At 35.8% G+C, this 21,368-nt stretch overlaps 1 protein-coding gene across 2 annotated transcripts in view; it reads right to left on the bottom strand.

Moving 5' to 3' along the window:
- igf2bp3 (insulin-like growth factor 2 mRNA binding protein 3) overlaps window positions 1-2,713 on the bottom strand; it is a 142,907-nt gene extending 140,194 nt beyond the window's left edge. For both annotated transcript variants that reach the window (XM_068003460.1, XM_068003469.1), the window contains exons 1-2: window positions 2,274-2,713; window positions 1,144-1,204 (exon numbers count right to left, since the gene is read on the bottom strand). In XM_068003460.1, the coding sequence (XP_067859561.1) occupies window positions 1,144-1,204; window positions 2,274-2,448 (236 nt within the window). In that variant the 5' untranslated portion in view covers window positions 2,449-2,713. The remainder of the gene's footprint in view (window positions 1-1,143; window positions 1,205-2,273) is intronic.
- Between the last annotated feature and the right edge of the window lie 18,655 nt (window positions 2,714-21,368).

Genomic DNA, 21,368 nt, shown 5'->3' with positions numbered 1-21,368 from the left:
ACAATAAATTTTGCCCATTCAACCATTTCTGCATCTTAAAAAACATAGCATTTTCAGCTACTCTGAGAAGCAACAACCACCTCACAATACTCTACATCAATGGACAATTTACACTGAACTAAAAGCTTCAGCTCAATAAGTGGACACTTAACATTTAGAAGACTGGATAAAATTGTTCATATTTTAATCATGTACTCAAGGTTTGTTCTCTTTCTGCAGAGAAACTTAAAAAAAACATACAGCCAGTGGAAAACATTTATCATATCCTGTTGGTCAAAAAATAAAACCATTAACTAGGTACAACACAAGTATCCCATCACAAATAATTCAACGTGTAGAAAAATCCATGTAAAACGTTTAAACCAACAAACACCAATAGCGAACTTTATTTTCAAAAATTTGCAACAATTGACTCGACTTTCCAAAGCTATTACCCACTCTAACTCCTGTTTGTTTTTGGATGGTCAAAACGGTCTCAAAGACTGAGAAAAATGAATGCTTAACTCCAGCTTTAGAAATAAAAGGTATAAAACCCTAGACGCAGTCCATCGTTTATATATTTGGGCAACAACATTATTTCAGAATAATCAGCATTTCATTTTAGCAAACACAATGAATAATCGATTGCACGTTAATATTTATGTGAATCGCCTCTGAATACATTTACACGTTATGCATTCCCATATGAAATCGTTTCAGCTGCATTCGTGTACAATAACGGAAAAAAATGTTTGAGATTTTTGGGTTTTTTGCTCTTAAATTGAGAACTCCTCACGTGTTTGTCGGTTAACATAATGCAAAGCATCTCTCATTTCCTGCTGACGCCCAAACTTTTCAAAAATACTGCATCAGGTCCTGCAGCTTTAGCTAAAGTTCTTTTTAATTTCTCGAACTAAATACAGTTTTATGAAACATATTCAGAGTGATTTAAGGAACCTCAAGAGTGAGGTTCATTATAAACAAAATACAAACCCAAAAAGAGACATAAAAGCGGTAATTAGATGCTAAATTAAGTGCACGTAGCGCATAGACTCGTACGGTTTAGATAACATTTAATTCCAAATAGATTTACTAATTAGTGCGTCTTTTTAAGTTTAATTCTACGTGTTCGGATAGAAACCTTAAATGAACGAAACCTTTTACCTTTGTCGTTTAGGAACTGAGTGCTCCACTTCTATGGATTTTCCATGTAGCTCCACTTTACCTGAGGAAATATACAAAATACATGAGGAGGTTTGTTAAACTATTGCGATTTAATCATTTAAAAAAGTTCAAAATTGACCCTTCGGCCAAGATTGTTTTAAGTGTATTGATCCTAAACGTTAAGTTTGAAGATCTGATCAACAACTTGCGAGGCAACAATGTTACAAATCTCTGAATCGGGCTAACGAGAGAATTCGGGTATCAAATGTAAAGGAGTCAACTGCACACATTGCTGATGTAAACAAGTACACAAAAAAAAATAAAGTCGTGGACTCAATTGTTCTGTACTCTAATTTTCAGCCATGTTTCTAGTGGACGAGTCCTAAAGGACACTTTTGGGACTCAGTATGGCCGACTAGAAACGCATTCGCGCTGTCAGACGGGGAATGAACGAAAATAAAGTTGATATTGTTAACAGTTTTTGGATAACGGGCTTTCGTTTGTGTGTTTATTTTTGGGTTTTTTTTTAATAAAAAAGATAAAGTATAAAAGCTGACGTGTGCGTTGCCTTCCTGGGCGCGCATTGATTTGAATGGTGGCTCCGAGCTGCCGCTTGGATTGTTAAAGGCCTACAATCACCAAGAAGGTGCAGCAGGACGGGCTGAACTATCCATTAATTTATTTATTTTTTATAAAAAACTAGTGCAACCCTATTAGTTTAGCAAGGAACGATTAAACCATAAAGCACTGTGCGCAGACTGGACCTTCCTTTAGTCACTGTCAAGCCATTATAACGCTGCAAACATTTTACAAACAAATGGGGGAAAAAAAAAGACCGCGTGCAGCTGCAAAAGGATGGAACTGGTTCCATCAAAAAAAGAGTTTTAAATCCAAGACTGAAACGAAAGTTACTAATTTCTTCTGCGAACGTCTGAAGAAAGTGCGATTTACGCGCGTATTCTAGAAATGGTTATTTAAGTGCACGATAGGAAGCAACCTCCCCCCAAAGTCAGTTTGTGTTAAGCTGGTGCGCAAGGAGCTGTTTTAGGCCTCTCACCAAACAAGGTTTACGGCTACGTTTGCCTCAAAACACGAGATCATATCGGAGTATATGGGATTAAATTGCTTACCTGACAGGGTATCTATAGCCTTCATAGCCCAGTTATCATCTGGGCAATCGACAAACGCATAACCAGTTTTCACAAGAAACTGTCCAGTGAAGGGAATCTTCCATTCCTTGAACAGACTTTCCAAGTCCACAGTGGTTACGTTTTCGGTAAGATTCCCAATATAGAGCTTGTTCATGTTGCTAAAACTGCAAAAAGCAAAGATCTTTCCCTCTTTATCTTCCCCTTTGGAGAAATAATCGGTCGAATTAAATATAAAGATGGGGGGAAAAGGCTCTCACAAAAAAAAACGATGATAAAATAAATTCCCAGAACAAGGAGTAGTATTAACAGTCTCGGATGGCGGGCTGCAAAGAGAGAGAAAAAAAACTACTTTTTTTTGTCTTTCCCCCAAAACCCCTTTCGCAAACAGGCTGTGAAAATGTCACACTACGTTACTAATAGCACCGCCTCTGAATAAAATGCGGCTCCAAAAAATCACTGAATATTCCGGCTGAATGAGCCACGTGGTCAAACTATACATCAACTTCTCACGTGAGGAATCCCAGCTATTCAATTATACCAGGAAAGGAGGGAGGGGTGAGGGAGAACCTTTGCTCTAAGACTCGTATAAACATACTGATTGTGGAATAACATTTGTTGGATCGCTATCCGGTTTTTTTTCTTTTTCCCTTTGCGCTTTCTCATTCGTACACAGTCCGACTCTTGGATCCTATCAAGCGTCTTCAGCCTCGCTACCATTGACTTAAGTTTTTTTTCTGCCTGCAGATTTCATTCATTGGTTTAAGTCAATCTGCCATTTACAAGGACGATGGCGCGAAAATTCTCCTGTCCGCTGCAGTTCTCCAATTTGATGGTTGTGCTAGAAATTCGTCTCATTGAGTGCCATGAGGGGGATTTTCGTGTTTAGGGAGGGATGGGGAAGGGGAGTGTATTTTCGCAGTGATCTATGCATCCTGTGCCTCCCCTCCAAGTTGAAACTGAATAGTATTGCTTAGGCTTGAAGCGCCTTGAAGGGACATCACGTTGAGGAGATGTATAACGCGTCGCAACCAAAACTGAAACGTCGCAATGGCTGCTCCTTAATAAACGAGACGTAAATACTTTTATTTTAAAACTTTAAAAATGCATTTTTATACGCATGTTCGAACCCCCCTCCCCACCCCCATCTTGGTTGGTGGTGGGTCCCACCAAGAGGATAATTACATTATCGTATCGAAATGTTGGTCGATAAAAAAATATCTTTTGAAAGTTATAGCAGTTTCGTTGCATCATTATTTTTTTCCCCAAAGAATCCGGTACACCGTTGCTCGCACAAGCAGACGTTGCCGTTTTAAAATATTGCAACGAAAGGTCTTTGTCTTTGAAGGTTGTTGGTTTTAACATTTGCCCACAGATATGTTGCAGTAGGTTTGTAAAAATAAAAGTTAAATCTGTTTGTAAGAACTCGTGCTGAACCCTCGTTAGTGGAGAAGATTTTTTTTAAATGGAGCGTCTTCGTTTTTGCGAAGGGAACAAAAACAGTTAAATAAATTCACATTGCACAACTTTATTGGCGGAAGTGTTCAGAATCAACGAACAGAAGAAAATCTACATCCGAGATTCAAACCCGTTTGGTTTTTCTTGTTGGTAGGCACGTATGTAAGAAATTCGGCATTGCTGGTTTAAAATTGTTTAAAGCTAAGTCGCCCTTTTGTGACAAAGAGAACGATCCCCGGGTTTGGGGGCGGGGGGCGGGGGAGAAGCTTTCCTGTAGAAAGAAAATAATCGTTAATATGTGATTTTGTACTTTACAATCAATCTACATGAATATAGCTATCTGCTTTTATGGATCAGATAATATGCAACATTCAAGTGCATATTACGTTTTTATGTATGTAAAATTGAACTAAAACGTGCCATTAAAATGCATTTCGTTTGCGTTAGCTGATGCTAAATCTTTTGTTTCGATTGTGTATTCAGTTTGCCTATTTGTAATAATTTTCCAGGAAAAAAATCACTAGCTTCATAAAGTTGAAGATAAGTCGATTTGTAGTAAAGGACGTGTATTTCTGATCTAAACAATATCTAAACATTTCTGCTCTAATTAATTTACAAAATACCTTTTAATTGTAATTGTCTGCACGCTGCATATGTTTGAGAATTGGAGTAGCCAAGAATAATTGTTGTTGATCTGGTGATTCAATTGAATATTAATCTATGTAATTACTGTACTTGTGTGGATACTTCACTCCATACAGTATTCAGTGGGGGAAATGACTGCTGAGGAGTGAGTAAATAAAACGGTTTCATATCCCTCAGTAAGCTCACAAAAATATGAAAATATCGACTAAATTTTGTTAACATGTTAAATGATCAATTCAGGCACCAATCCTCCACTTTAAATATAGGAAGACCAAAATGGGGGGAGGAGGGACTGGAAAGTATAACCTCAAAAGAGCTGTATTGTTAAAAATTTGTTACCAGAAAATTGCCTGGCACAGGGATAATACAGAATGAACAGATTATAAACTCTGTAGAAGGTTACTTTATGGCAGAAGAGAAAACCTAGCCTCATATATGTTTCAGTGCAGTACTGGTATCTATTTTAAAGCTTTGTCTTAGGAGTAGTCAGTTCAAACTTTCTACAGTTCCTTCAGGCTTTCTCTGAATTCCCCATTTCTCTGCATTCTCCACTTGAATCAGTCTTAAATACCACAGGTGTCAACGTAGTTCATTTGAGATTATCAAAAAACTGATCCCAAATCTACATTCTTAATAACATTTTCCTTTTTAATGGTGGTGTGCTTTTTTTTGCAAATGAAAATGTAAAATATTAACTGGCTTTTGCAGTAAAAATCTTTATTTTCAAATATCTTGAAAACGAATGCCTGTATATCATGTTTTAATGTTGTTAAAACTTGCATTAAAAATAGTAAAATACTTTTGATGAACAAGTTACAATCTTGTTTTTAAAAACATTTAGAAGTGGTACCATTGTCCTCCCAAATTTAAAAAAAATGTAAAGCAACAACTTGCTCTTATAGTTATATACAAAACTTCTGAAAATCTTATGTTACGGTTTGAATTTTCTTCATTAATCTTTTAAAATAGATTTTTTTTAAATGTTGAATTGATAAACCTATTTTTTGCTAAAATTTATCTAATTTTGTGTTTTGTGCATCACACATTTTCATTATTTGAGTGGATATTGTAATCTCTACTAACAATAAAAATACAATTATTTAAAATGCTAAACGGTTTCAGAAGTTGAGTGAAATCAGCATTGCACAAAGAGGAATGAAGTGGAGGTTAATATATCTAACCAAAAAAAATTGCACATTATAAACAGACTATATACTTATGATTAAAAGTATGACACTTGAATTAAATTTATTGTAGCAGAGGTAACTTTGCTAATGGATTTAACTGATTGATTGATTTGTATTAAAGTGTGACTTTCTATGGATTTTCTTTCACAAATCCAAAATAAATGAAAAAAAAAATCATTTAAGGTATTTTAAATATCGTACACTGTGCAGCACATTTGTTTTGACCACAGTACTTCACTAGAAAAAAAAGTGATATATTACATATATTTAGTGCATGGTAACAGATTATTGAAACTGTTTATCAAAGTCCCATTGTCCAGTTTTGAACATTGATTAACATTAGGGAAACGTCCTAGAATTTTGATAAGTAATAATTAATTTGAGAATTATTTTAAACATTCTTCTGTGTAAACATAAATATCAGATTGTGACCTTTCTGTTGTATTAAGTATAATATAGAAACATTAAAAATCTTTCCATTTTAGTGAAGTATGCAATTAGATATGAAAACATGTTAATATTTGTAATACCAAATTCTGAGGTATTGTCTGGGCATGCAAACATAGCACAACTGCTACATTGTAACCAAGATAAACTGGTTTAAGTGTATACAGCCTCAAACTAGATTCGGTTAGGCGAATTCAATTTTAGTTTTAATTCTAGACACAATTAGAAATTGATAAAATTAAGAAAGAACCACGTACAAGAGTTAATGGAATTAGGATTTTCTTTTATCTTGAGACTGTTGTATTCACATTATCTAAAATTGGTGCCTATTTTATTGTCCAGTGGGGCTTTTGATTTCCTTACCATGATCTTTAATCATGAACTGTGAAGTTTTGCAATTAATGTTACTAATGTTTTTGTAATTGCTTTCACAACTATAGAACTTTTGAATTGTGCACTGTAAAACAGATTCTAGAAGTTTCTAATAAAATGTTTATCAAATCAGCAAATAGAAAGATTGAGATTGTATGTGCTCTGAGCCATGTGAGCTTTGAGATGAAAATGGACAGTATATTGTGTAATAATCAATATGTTGCATTTTACACGAGTATTTTTCTTTTTTGAAATAAGACAAATATGAAATCAATATTTAAATAGTTATTCAAAATACACAAATTTATAAGAAGTCCAAATCTAAAATCTAATTAATGTTGCAGGATGAGCTATCCCACTATTCACAAATATGAAGTCTTTAAACTTTCCCTGAATAAGAAAAGGTTATTATCCAGTTACTCTATATGCTACTGCTACTATTAATTGAATTTTATAATTCTTGTTGTAAAATGTTAAATACAAAACACATTCCACTACTTACTCTTTTTTTTGGAAAATTTTCTGTAGTTATGCCATTAGTTAAAATGTTCAATCCTTTTGTAAATAAATTTATGAAGTAATTGTAACAATTTCCAAAATTGGTAATTCCCAAGATTTAACAAATCCTACTTGTGATACAGTCAGTATTTTGATGGACATTACAAGTGAATAGCCTGTTAGCTCACCCAGCAAAAGAAAATTATAGGAATATAAACCTCTATATATTGTGTCTCATAATTGTAATAGTCTTGTGGAGGGAAAGAAATCTTTTTATACTTGAAACTAATGGGTGGTGAAGGAAAATTGATTTATTTTTTAAATCAACTTTCAAAATATGTCAAACATGTTATCTTCAGTCTCCATGTGTGTACCTTGAAACTACTATTTAATATATGGCTTAATTTATAAAAATTTTTTCTGGCTTTTATATTCCATTCATTGACTTCTAAGTATGTTTATGCATGTATTCCTTTTTGCATGTTTCCCCATTTTTTTCTCTCTTTGATACTTAATTTATTGACTCCTTGCTTTTTCCTCTGTGCTTTTTTCCTGTTTCTATTTGGTCTCTTTTCCTCATTTTTTGTTTTTGTTAATTTCTCCATATTTTGTTTTGTCCCTTTCCTTACTTTAACTTAATCACTATTTTTCCATTTTGGTATATTTGTTCTTTCTCCATTGCCTTTTACTTGTTTTCATTTCTCAATTTTTTTGGCAAGACCTAAAATAACACTACTAAGGTGCATCTATCTGCATCATTATGTCTATTGTAGTCTCACAACACATCTAAAAGCAGACAACTTTTCTTAAAAAATATACCTTATTGGAAAACAAAATATTAATTTAGATGCTTTTTGATTAATTTTATCATGGTTCAAATAAAAGAAAGTTTAAGCTTTGTTTGATATAAAATAATGGTGTGGTAGTAGCAGCTGTTGTAATGCTACAATAGTGGTGTCAATGTTCATGTATCTGTATTGGTAATTCTGGCGATGGAAAAAGGCTTTCCTGGGAGACCGAGTAGGCACAAGGTAGACAGTAGAGACAATAAATGGGAGCAGCAGAGATCAGCCTATTAAAAAGTATTCGTAAAAGAGAGGGAGTAATGGTCAAAAATTAGGTTAGAAGAAAAGAAGCAGCATAGGGAAGACAGAACGAAGGAAATCTGACAGCAGAGAAAGGAAGGAAGGAAAGTAAGAGGAAACTTGAAGATATGAAAAAACTTTGATGGATAGCCTAGGAATGGTAATGCCCAGCCAAGGAAGGACAGATAGCAAATTAATCCAGTATCTTTTGTGCTTTCCTATAACTCTTATAGTTATTGCTGATGATTAACTTTGCAAAAATAAAAACTTTCATAGAGTCAAAGCAATGGAAATAGGCCTCTCTATTGACTATCATGAATTCTGTTTGTTTTATTTGAACTATTGATAAATGACTTGCATAATGCATATTAAGATCCAAGGTGTTACGTGATGGTAAGTTTCCACTTTTGTCTATTGTTTAGGGCATTTGTCATCCCTTTTCCCTGGACCATATTTCTACCTATCTGTTTAATGTGTGTGAGACTGGGTTTCTAGTGTTTCTCCAAAGGTCTTCTGAAGCCAGCTGCCAGGAGGTAGCCAAAACTCCTCCCCATCTGTATTGGTAAGTCTGGAGAAGAAAGAGCTTTCCTGGGAGACTGAGTAGGTACTAGGTAGGCAGCAGAGACAAGAAATGGGATCTGCAGAGACCAGTCTATTTAAAAAGTGTATGTACAAAGAGAGGGAGTAATGGTCAAAAATTAGGTTAGAAGGAAAGAGGCAGCATAGGGAAGACAGAACAGGGCCCATATTCTCCGGAGTTTAGAAGAATGAGAGATGATCTCATTGAAACATGTAAGATTCTGAGGGGGGCCTGACATGGTAAATGCTGAGAGGTTGTTTCCCCTGGCTGGAGAGCCTAGAAGTAGGGAGCATAGTCTCAAGATAAGGGGTCGGCCATTTAAGACTGAGATGAGGAGGAATTTCCTCACTCAGAGGGTTGTGAATCTTTGGAACTCTCTACCCCAAAGGGCTGTGGATGCTGAGTTGATGAGTATATTCAAGGCTTGGAGAGATAGATTTTGGACTCTAGGGGAATCAAGGGATATGGGGATTGGGTGGGAAAATGGAGTTGCAGTCGAAGATCTTATTGAATGGCGGAGCAGGCTCGAGGGGCCATATGGCCTACTCTTTCTCCTATTTCTTAACTACTAACAACTTCCCTTTTGATTTTCCTCTACTTCTGTGGGAAGTGTTTGGTTTCTTCTTAGTACCTTCTCAAAGCAACATAACTTCAGGGAACAGGGATCAAATCTGCTCCCTGCTGGGTGAAGACACTCCAATAATAAATGTATATAAAATCAATTCTTCTCATGATAGGTTATAGATTTGAGGAGAAAGTCTGATTTTACAGACTGTTGACAAAAGTACATAGCTCCTCAAAAGGAGAAAGAAGGAAAGACTTGCATTTATATAGCGCCTTTCACGATCTCAGGATGTCCCAGAGCGCTTTGCAGCCAGTAAAGTACTTTTGAAGTGCAGTCGCCATTGCAATGTAGGACAGAGTCTGATGGCAAAGAAATTTCCTATGTGTTTAATAAAAAATATCTCACTAGCTATTGTTGAGCTAAGGCCATGAAAAGAAAACATGCATGAACAGGATGAAGTGCTTGAACTAACTGCTGTATTGTTTGGTTGAGATTAAGAATGACCTAGACTTTCAACTTTCTGAAGAGTTTTCACAATTTTATTTTGAGATTTTTACTCATAATGATTAAATGGAATTATACAGCATAGAAGGAGGCCATTCAGCCATATCCACTTCCCTTTTGAAAGTTATTATTGAATCTGCTTCCACCACCCTTTTAGGCAGAGCATTATAACTCACTGCATAAAAATATTTCCCCTCAATAAAAGCAAATACACTAATGCTTGCTGAAATAGTAGTTGAATTGTGGCTTATAATCTTAGTTCAAAGATGAGTTCTATTTTTCAACTGGTTATTTATGAAATGGTTTCCTAGAACTTTCTGAAATGTTCGAATATGTTTTATAAAAATCCTGTAGTAATGTGTGTTTTTAAATGCATGATGGTTTTACATTTTATGTGGTGGTTTAGGAAGAATTGGTAAGTTTAATTTTTTTTAAATACTGTTGAGAAAATCCATTTCATGGTATAAAATTAAGTTTAGCTATTTTGTAAATTATTCAAAAGCTTTAAGGATTGTAAACTTAATGGAAAGTTTTAGTTTGATAGTCTGTTGGGGAAACGATTCCTAAAGTTGACTTCATCACCATGTAAATGGATTGAATATTCAAAAATAGTATGTGGTTCTTAGTCAACTGTGAATAGCTTATAACTTGAATAGCTAATAACTTGAAACTTAGATATATTCTCAGAAATGAAATAATTCTTTATGGATTTGTGGCAGTACAAGCAGTTAGTTTACAAAAATGTCTCCATTAGATAGCTTCTCTTATAGCTCATTCCAGCTTGAGATTTTATTGATAAAATTTTATTTATAATTATTTTTGTACCTACTTACTACTATTACCAGAAATTGAATGAAGATCATTGTTTTTTAAGGATTAAATTGTAGCAGTAACACCTGTTTCTTCAGAAATTAAGTATTTGTGCACATAAGTGTCTATTGCAAGCTTATCTTCTAACTGCCTTAGTTGGGTATTTTATAGAATTGTTTTTTGCATCAGTGACATGGCATGGTTAAACACATGAAAGAATGACAGCTGAATCTTGGTGCTGAAGGATAAAAATGAAAATGCCTTATCATGTCTCAGAACTTTCTCATAGCTTTAAGTACAATTAATTAATCAATCTAATGCAATTACATAGAAATTACAACATGGAAACAAGCATTCAGCCCAACCAGTCTATGTTGGTATTTATCCTCCATTTACCCACCCCGTTCCCATATCCTTGTATTCCCCTTTGCTTCAACCATTTATGTAACTTATTCTTAAATGTTGAAGTCACTGTTGCTACATAGTCAAACATGGGAATGATTTCACATAGCAAGATCCCACAGACATCAGTGAGATGAATGATGAGTTAATTTTTTTTGGTGGCACTGACTGTTCAAATAGTGCTATGGAATCTTTAAACGTTCACCTACACCACTGGAAAAGGCAGCTGAAGTGTTGGTTTAATGAATTATATGAAGAATGGCACTTTCAGCAATGTAGCAATCTAGGACTGATTTAAGGTGTTATCTTAATTTATGAACTGACATACTGGGGAAGGCTAGAACCCACAACTTATAGGTGAGAGCGACACTTGATGTAAGCAGGTGTGCATTAGACCAGAAACATCAAATGTACACACAATGGATTGGCATCCATCATCAAAGCTGAGAAAAGGAAAGCAATACACCTGTTTGTCAACCATTTATTGAAATTTCACTCAATATATGGCTGTCAGTAGGGCTAATAAATTACAGGTGTGCACTCAAGGGTTGTAAATTAAATGGGTTATTTCAATTATGGACGACTTGTTGTTAAAATCACATTTGGAGTATTGTATGCAATTTTGGGCACCACGTGTTCAAAAGGACAGTGATGCATTGGAAAAGGTTCATGGAAGAGTCATGAGGATGATTGTAGTACCTAGATCTTTTTTGTGAAGAGAAATAATTGAACTAATTAGCACTGAAGAAAAGACTGAGAAGGGAACAGGATAGCAAATTCAATGTAAGAAAGTTGTTTACATTAAACAATAATTACAGAAGAGAGCTTGAGTTCAAAATTAATAAACTGCAAACAAAACCAGAGATTAGAATGTATTTCCTCCTACACAAATTGATATGTGGAATAGACTCCATCAAAATCAATTAATTTTATGATGATTAACTCATTCAAAATCATCCAGATGACTATCCAGTTAAGAATGAGACTGAAGATTATGAGGATGAGTGTGGATATAAATGATCAAAAATTTAATGGAACACAATGTTTCCAGTGCTGTTGGCACCATAGACATACCATCTGGGAATATAACTACTCAGATTTGAATAGACTGATATTTGTGAAATTTTCCCCTGACCCCCAAAGATAGTGGCATGCATTGTATCTGTTTTGGGGGCATAAATGTGGTCATCAATGACAAATTTAGCAGTGGGGCGGCCCCCGCCTGTTTTAGGACCCCTCTGGGGAAATTGGTTTGTGATGAGCAGAGCAGGTGGCTGACCTGTCCGCTCAGGATTTTTCAGCGGTCTAACCAGCAGGTGCCACCAAAATGTAAATTTTAAAAAGAAAGGAATTTTTAAAAACATTGCTGTGGAGCCAGGAGGAGCAAGAATGCTTCCCTGACTCCACCCGCCCCCCAGTTGCCGCTCCAAGCCCCCTAGAACATGCCGTCGGGCCACTGTCAGTGGAGGCGCTGGCAGCTCGCCCAACTAATGCTAATGAGTGCTGAGGCCCAATTACAGACTGGCCTCGGACCTCTCAGTTGGGACATGCACTGTCGTTCGTGCTGTTGGTTATGTGCTCGTGAATGGGCCATAACCAATTTCTACCCCCAGTGTGTTCTTTGTTTCTTGTAAGATATACCTATGTTGATTATCTACCTCCACAGATTAATGAAATTACGCAGAGTCCCTCAAAGTCTGTGGGAGAGGGTGCCTTCAAATGGGCCAAATTGCTTAGGATGATTGTCTATTTTAATTTCTTAATACTGATCATTTTCTTTCTTCTGGTCCAGAGTTTGATAACTGAATTCTATCAAAAGTCCTTCTCTTGGTGCCATTTAATATTTCTTGTAAAAAAAAATAGCATTCTGATGGCTCAGCTGTTTGTCTGTAGACCTAATGGGTCTTGCATTTGATTTCCAGTTTGTACTAATTTAGCTAATTTCAGCCACTCTTGTAATATGGGCACTACAATTGACATCAATGTTATGGGTTAGGGAGGGGAAAATCAATTAGTGATCTTGATCCTGATCTTGAGGGCAAGATTGGATTCTGCTGAGTTGCCCACCACAGTTGAGTAACCTGCCAACACTCTGTCTAGACATTCACATGAAGGATGGCAAGTTAGGAGAGTAACCAGCACCCATAAAATTGTACTCCAGAAAGGAGAAGATGAGAGACAAAGAAAAGATTGGCAAAAAAAAGGACCAAGAAATACAGTAATTTGGATCATGTATTCATTAAAAATAGTACTTAGTTGGAACATATATTTTGACTATAGCGGTTTGCAAACAGCATCACATTCATTTTTAGATTACTAAATATCCTGATGCTTAGCACACTACACTGTAACCATGGATACATTTTAGTCCAGTGATTCAAAAATACCGACAGTCTTTCAAATTGCAAGTTTATCAAAGGCACAAAGTGGTGAAGTTTGTCTGGAAGTTGAATACCACAAATCCTTGTACTTCAGTTTGGCATCATTTTTGGTCTCTGACAGGCTGCTAGATGCACTGACACCTAAATAAGAGAATGACCATAAAATATAATCATAAGGTTGAAATATAACTGCAAATCACAATATGTAGTATAATTAATACGTTGACAGACTTGATGGCTAATTAGAAAGATGTAAAAAGAATGAATCAAATACAGTGGAAATTGAGATGGGTTTCAGGAAAGATGTGAACAGTTTGGAACAGACGGACTTGGCATGGGACTAGGAAATTGGATCCGATTTTATTTACTTAACTTGAGAAATGTTTAAATTAAAAATGGAGAGGAAGGGAGAGAAAACATTAAATGAAAAAATTATTGTTAAATTTGTTCCTATGGAGTAAGTAGTCATGATTAAGGTGGTGAGACATTAAGAAACCAGGAGGTTGAAATCAACACATATATAAAAATTCTAAATTACGAGGTATATGTATTTCTACATTAATGCTGACCACACATTGACCTGAAGAACAGATACTGGATGAAAGTTAAAGCACAAATAGTTAACCCCTGAGGCTAGATGTAAATTTTGTATTGGAGTTTCAAAAGACATGAAAAATAAATTGATTAATAGATTTCTCATTAGGAAAGCTAACGATAATGAAGAAATAATATAACTTTAGGTGTGGAAAACTAAGTCGATAGAAGTGGAAACCTATTACATCAATAGAAGTAAATTAATAATTGGGAATTGTCACAGAGCAAGGGTGGTGGACCTTTCAAAGCTCGAGCCAGAAAACAAATTGTACACTGATGAGTCAGGTTTGTGTTCACAGCAACAAAAAAGGTCATTTTCTCTGATGCATAAGTATCCTGCCAGCATACTGCATTCTGTATTTCAAATAATATTAGATATATATCCTAGGTCCAGCTTTGCATTTTCTGTGCAAAAAGAGGACAAATCAGAATTCTTGGATCTCAACAACCAATTTAATACCCAACATCTTGCTGTCTATCTCTATTTTGCATCTAATGTGTAACTGTAACACTTTAAACATCATGCTTCAAAGTATCAAATACATACAAAAAGAGAGGGAAAGGCAGTCAATAATGCTGCTTTCTTCTGATGGTAGCTAGAAATTTACAAGCACCTGCAAACTTCTACCAACACAAATTAACCTGCAATTGATATAAGGATGTGCTCAATTAGAACTGGACCGTATGTCTCCAAAGGGAAAGGCCAAATTGAACACAGCTTACCTGTACATTGTACACTATGCGGTATAACACTCCTTCCTGTATATATAAAACAATATATATACCAAATAAGTCACTCAGCAGCTTCACCAATAATACACATTTTAAATCTCAAAACTCATAACAGCATTCATTAGCCTGAGCATTCACGCACTCTAATTAGGCACGCAAACACTTCAAAATAACTTTTAACCATGTTACTAATTTGTTAACCCTGTTATGAGACTAGTTTCATGACCAAATTTACAATGCTGAAACTAATCTTAAACAAACTCTTTACCATCTTGTTAAGTGAAGTATGAAGGGTACAAATAATCTTGTCAGGAGAGAGGATAAAGTTCAATGTACATCCCCAAATTCAAAAGAAGGGTGTGTGGTAAGATGCCAGGGTGGCTGACTGGTCATGTACAAAGATGTAAACAATTTTTAAAAATATATAAATTAAAAGTAAATAATACACAGCAAAACAAAGACAAGTATCATAAACAGTTTTTAAAAACTAAGGCTGCTCGATCTGCTTAAAGGTTAATGGAAAAGAGGATAGTGGACAACAATGCTAGCAATTGGGAAAAGCTTTTTCAGCTATGTGAAGAATCAAAGGACTATCAAACACTGTATTGGCTGTTGAAAGATGTTCAAGGACAGGTTAGAAAGGACTCTCTGGATATGGCAGAGATACTAAATGGGCACTTTGTATCAGTCTTCATTCTTGAAGATTATGCTCAACTGACAGCATTAAGTGGTGCTGTTAAAAGTAAAATTCTTAATACTAAAATAGATGAGATCATTATTTAGAAAGAATCAGGAACCTTAAAATAGATTGGGCCGCCAACCCAGATGATCTCCACCTGAGGGTTCTTAAGGAGATGGAACAGGTGCCAAGTAAGCCCCTTGCTCGTATCTTTAATAGCTCACTGGTCGACGACTTTTCCTTAGACTGGAAGAAGGTTAATGTAGTTCCCGTGCTTAAAAAGGGGAGTGAGGCAGAACCGGGTAACTATAGGCCCATTAGCTTGACGTCAATAATGATTAAGATGCCTGAGGGAATCGTTATGGATGTACTGTATGACCATTTAGACAGAGAAGACCATATCAGGAACACTCAACACAGCTCCAGTAAAAGAATGTTGTGTCTTACCAATTTGATTGAATTTTTTGAGGAAGTCACCAGGTTAGTGGATGATAGTAACCATGTAGACATTGTTTACCTGAACTTTCAGAAAGCTTTTGATAAGGTACCGCATGAGAGGCTTCTCTACCACATAGAATCTTGTGGAATTAGTGGTAATCTGCTGCAGTGGATTGAGAATTGGATGAATGCCGTAGGTGGTTGTTAATGGATTTGGATCTGCTTGGAGACCAGTTACCAGTAGTGTCCCATAGGGATCGGTATTAGGACCTTTGCTGTCTACTATTTTGATTAATGATCTAAATGTAGGAGTTGGGGCAAGTTTGTGAACAATACAAGGATATGTGCGAGAATTAGTTCTGTAGAGGATGCTCAACTACTAGCAGATCTAGGTGTGCTGGGGGTTTGGGCCTGTGTTTGGCAAATGATATTTAATTTAGAAAAGTGTAGTGTTATGCACATGGTGGCTCAAATTCAGAAACTCAATACAAATGATGTAATTTGAAGATATTACTAAACTAGGAGGAGCAGTGGAATCGAAGGTGACAGCTTAGAAATTACAGAATGGGTTGGATAAATTATGTATGTGAGCAGAACAATTGCAGATGAAATTTAATGCAGACAAGTGCAAAGTACTACACAGAGGAAAAAATGGTGACATGCATACTCCATGAATCGTGTTGAAATAGTTTAAGATTAAGTTTAAAGAGAATTAGGTGTTTTAGTAGACTCAATAAACATGTCCAACCAATGCAGCACAGCAATCAACAGACTGTTGAACTACATAGCCGAATCAGTAGAATACCTGTTAGAGGAAATCATGATCAAACTGTTCAGTGCTCTGGTCAGGCTGCACCTTGAGTACCATGTCAATTTCTGGTCACTGAGACACAAGGGACATGTTGACGTGCTGGAGGCAATGTAGAGAATAGCCATGAGGGTGATCCCTTGTGTCAAAGAGCTGAGTTATGAGAAAGGACTAAAGAAATTTCTGCTTTCTAGCCTGGAAAAGAGGCATCTGAGAGGTGAACGTATAGAGGTATGCAAGATAGTTAAGGGAGTGGAAAAGGTAAATCCAGAATAGTATTTAAAATGAATTGTGACAATAGGACCTGGGGACATAGAAGTTGAAACTAGTAAAAGATAAATTTAAGACTTAATCAGGAAGTACTTCTTCATACAAAGTGATCAACACTTGGAATTGATTTCCAGATAAGAAGTGCAAACCCTGGAATCATCCAAGAAACAATTGGGTACTGAAATGGGGAGCAGGAATATCATCTTTCTGGTTGGATAAATTAAGATATGCCCTTCCTTAACCATAATAATCTGGTGATCTTGTGATTCAAAGTGCTCAGTAAACATATTTGGGGTGATGCTGAATAAATCATTTCAGCTACACTGAGGAAAAAAAATCAAATATTTTTATCAAGCCTTCTGTTTATAACTAGCCCAGAATTGCTGAATAAATAATTTTCACCTGACAAGAGGATGCAAACAATATTCTAAACAGGTATTTGGTGCCAATTGGTCTGTAACTGTAATTAAAATTTGATTAATATTGAAGCAAAGAAAGAAAGAAAGAAAGAAAGAAAGAATTTCCATTTATATAACACTTTTCACAACCTCAGGATGTCCTGAAGCGCTTTACAGCCAATGAAGAAATTTTGAAGTGTAATCACTGTTGTAATGTAAGTGAATGGAACAACCTAGAAACTCCCTTTTATACTCTTGTGCAATTAACTAGCTTAGAAGAGAATCATGCTGAAGGCAGTATCTCCAATCCTACATTGTTGTGGAGATGGGCATTATGAAGTGTATCCCTGTGTTGTTACTAAGATCTTAGTAAAGCATACTGGTGGGTACATGAAATTTGTGCGCTGTCTACATGAACTGTAAAAACACAGAGCAGTACAATTATAGATTTTGTCTTTCAAACTAAGGTCTTGTCTGGAGATAGTATTTGAACCAAAACAGTGGTGTGAAGGACTGGTTGCTACTGATCTGTCACTGGTTCCGGGCTTGCAGGAACAATTTGAGTTGATAGTTTAAGAGCATCACTCAAAAAGCTTATTGGCATAACACTGAAATGATGGCCATCATTGGTACAGATATTGACCTGTGATTTTCTCTGGGGTTTTCCTATAGCATATTTGTACCAGAATGCTAAATAAGCTCAGTGATGATATTGTTATCCTTAATTTAAGAAATGTTTCCAATAAATGCTTTTTCTGCATCTGCAAAATAATGAGGCTACTGTTTAATATTTCTCTGAAGGATGACATTTCAAAAAATGCGACATTCTCTCGGTATTGGTTTATAAAGAAAGATCATTTTTTAAAGAGATTACACAACCTGAGTGAAAGAATCCCACTGCAATATTGCAGTTATTCCATTTGTCCTGATCTGGATAATTAATCATGCAAGAATATGTCTACATTATTGTGCAGAGATACCAACTCAGTTAATTTGAATAGTGGTGCAACATTCTAGCTAACCTTATAAAATAGCAACTATAAGCCACAGAATAGCTAATTTAAAAAATGAAAACTACCTTTTTGTCAGTATATTAGTTATGAATTTAATTACATCTGTAATATTTATGCACTATTAACTAATGACATCAATGAGTACGGTAGTGTTTTACACTGAACTGTTACATGTTCAGCATTGTAATTGTGCAATAATACACTTAATATTGTAAAAATTTAATTTTAGATTTTTTTTAATGTACCTGGCTTTACTATTTTAACAATCAAAAAAGCTGCTTCTAATTGTTCATTTTGATGCTGATAGTTTAAAAACTACTGCTGCAAACCTTGAAGTGCTTTAATCTGAAACCATCAACTGGAACATGACTTCAAAGGATTACTCCAGACTGGATGTTCAAATTTGAAGAGGACTTAACCAGTAATGCGAGCAAATCTGCCAAGATCTCAGTAGGTGTGGTTTCCTCCTAGCCACTGAAAATTATTTTGTGGCACACTAAAAGTGGATCTCATCTGTCTTGTGCAAAGTAGCACAGTCGAAATGGATGCTGGATGATGTGGCACTACTATGCTATCAATTCCCATGCCTCCACTTGGCGAGTAAGGGATTACAAGACACTGATGTACCATTTCACTGCTGTTGTAAGCGTGATATTTCATGAAATGCAGATTTATTTATAATGCCCAATATAGAAACCATCAACACATTTCAGGAACAAAGAGGAGACTTGATCTATAGACTTGGCAGACCCTTTCCCATTAATGGTAGTTTCTGTTAAATTTGACATTCAGCCCAGTCTATTGCTGTAAAAGCTGAGATGGGAAAAAAAGCACACAATGTGTCTGAAATAGGGTTTAAATTTCCTTAATCTGTACTTCATTAACTTCTTCAAATTATTACTTTCTGCCTATAGACAGGGTTTGAACACATAATCTAAACTGACAGTTCAATGCAGTATGAGGGAGCGCTATATTTTCGGAAGTGCCATCTTTCGGATAGACATTAAATAATAACCCCATCTGCCTGACCAACCTTCTCGACTTCTTTCAGAAAGTGATAACCGAAATGGACTGTGGAAATCCTACACTGTGGTCCAACTAGGCTTCCAAAAGGAATTTGGCAACTTTCCACACAAAATGCTATTAGTTAAACTTAAAACTGTCGGAATTCAGGGCAAACCTTGGGAATGGAAAAAAAATTGGGTAGAAAACAGCAGATACTTACTGAGGAGTTATGTCTGGGTGGGGAGCAGTACTGATTGAGGTGCTCCAAGGCTTGGTGTTAGGACTACTGCTGTTTCTAATTAACATCAGTGACTTAGATTCAGAAACTCAGAACAAATTAGTGAAATTTGCAGGTGATACAAAACTAGGACTGGCAAAGAAACAAAGGAGACAGCTCAGAAATTACAGAATGAGTTAGAACAGACTTTGCATGTGGACAGAAAAATGGCAGATGAAATTTAAAGCATTACACATAGAAAGTAAAAATGGGTGACGTATCATCCATGAATGGTGTTGAAATAGTTAAGGATGAAACTGAAAGAGAATTAGGAGTCATAGTAGACTCAATACTTAACATGTCCAACCATTGCAGAGCAGCAATCAACAGAGCCAATAGAATGTTGAACTGCGTAGCCAAATCATTAGAATACAAGTTAGAGGAAGTTATGATCAAACTGTACAGTGCCCTAGTCAGACTGCACCTTGAATACTGCATCTAGTTCTGGTCACTGATACACAAGGGATGCATTCAAACGCTCAAGGCAATGCAAAGAAGTGTCAAAGGTCTGAGTTATGAGAAAGGACGAGAGAAATTTGTACTTTCTAGCCTGGAAAAGAGGCATCTAAAAGGTGAACGTATAGAGGTATGTAAGATAGTTAAGGGAATGGAAAAAGTAAATCCGGAATATTACTTTAAAATTAATTGCGGGAGTAAATAAGGGGGCACAGGTTCGAACTAGTAAAATGCAAATTTCAGATAGAAAAAAAGGTCTTCCTCACACAAAATGTGATCAACACATGGAACGATCTTCCAGATAGAACAGTAGAGGGAAAAAAACCCTGGAATAATTTAAGAAACAATTGGATGTTGAAATGGGGGATCTTTAAGGTCTTTCTGGATGGTTGAATTAAAATGGCTTCCCTCATCTGTAATTACCTTGTGATCTTGTTCAACTGGATGTTAAAGGTCACATGGCACCTTTTGAAGAAGAGGTGGGGAGTTGTCCTAGTGTCCTGGCCAACAATCATCCCTGAACCAATCCCACCAAAACAGACTAACTGTTTGTTTATCTCATTGCTGCTCGTGGCACCTTGCACACAATTGGCTGCCAGGTTTCCCTACAAAACAACAGTGACTACACTTCGAACGTAATTCACTGGCTGTGAAGCACTTTGGAATGTCCTGAGGATATTAAAGGCATGATACCAAAGCAAATGTTTTTCTTTACTTTTTTTTTAATTGCTTGCCTTCCCTTCACTCCTCATGAGAAGTTGGTGAGTCAGTTTTGTGTAGATACTATAAATGGAGATAAATACAGAGCCATGGGCTAACAAATATGTACTATGCAGTAGTACTACAGTAGTATTTAGTTATCATTTGTTATCTTCAGTTATGTTTCTACCATCTGATTTTAGGGTTAAACATGACAAAATCTGGAAACATCAACAGCAGCATACTGCAGTTCTTATGTGATGTATAATGCTGCATTCTGTTTTGGTGCAGGGAGCATTTTATCTTTTCTCAGTCAATGGGTGGCACTGATGTGTAGCATACCTTTAGATCAGTGTGTAAGGTAAAAGATGGCTGAATGAAGTTCAGTAGAGGAGGAGGCACTAAGGATGAGGCTAATGTATGTCAACTTCTTTTAAGAATACTTTGTGAAAACAGTTGTAAGCATTTATTATTTACTTAAAGTATTACAATTGTTCCTCGAATTTATATATACACACATTTGTTTCTTGCAAAGTCATTTTACTGATTAAGCCTGAAGTTCAGTTTTACTTTTGACTTGGAAAGAGCATGTATTCATTAGTAGCTGAATTCAGGAGAAAAATAAAACCTGAAAATAATACTTTGTGTACAATGAGTAGGTCAATTGGACAACTGAGATATATTACAGATATCTGGTCATTTTAAAGACATTTTTAATGGTAGTATTTGGCACTGATTTTGATTTTTCTCCTTTTTCTTGGATGATGCAGGTCT

Source organism: Heptranchias perlo, chromosome 2, assembly GCF_035084215.1.
Source record: "Heptranchias perlo isolate sHepPer1 chromosome 2, sHepPer1.hap1, whole genome shotgun sequence".
NCBI lineage: Eukaryota > Metazoa > Chordata > Chondrichthyes > Hexanchiformes > Hexanchidae > Heptranchias > Heptranchias perlo.
Note: the sequence above shows the minus strand (reverse complement) of the source record. Positions and strands in the feature narration are given on the sequence as shown.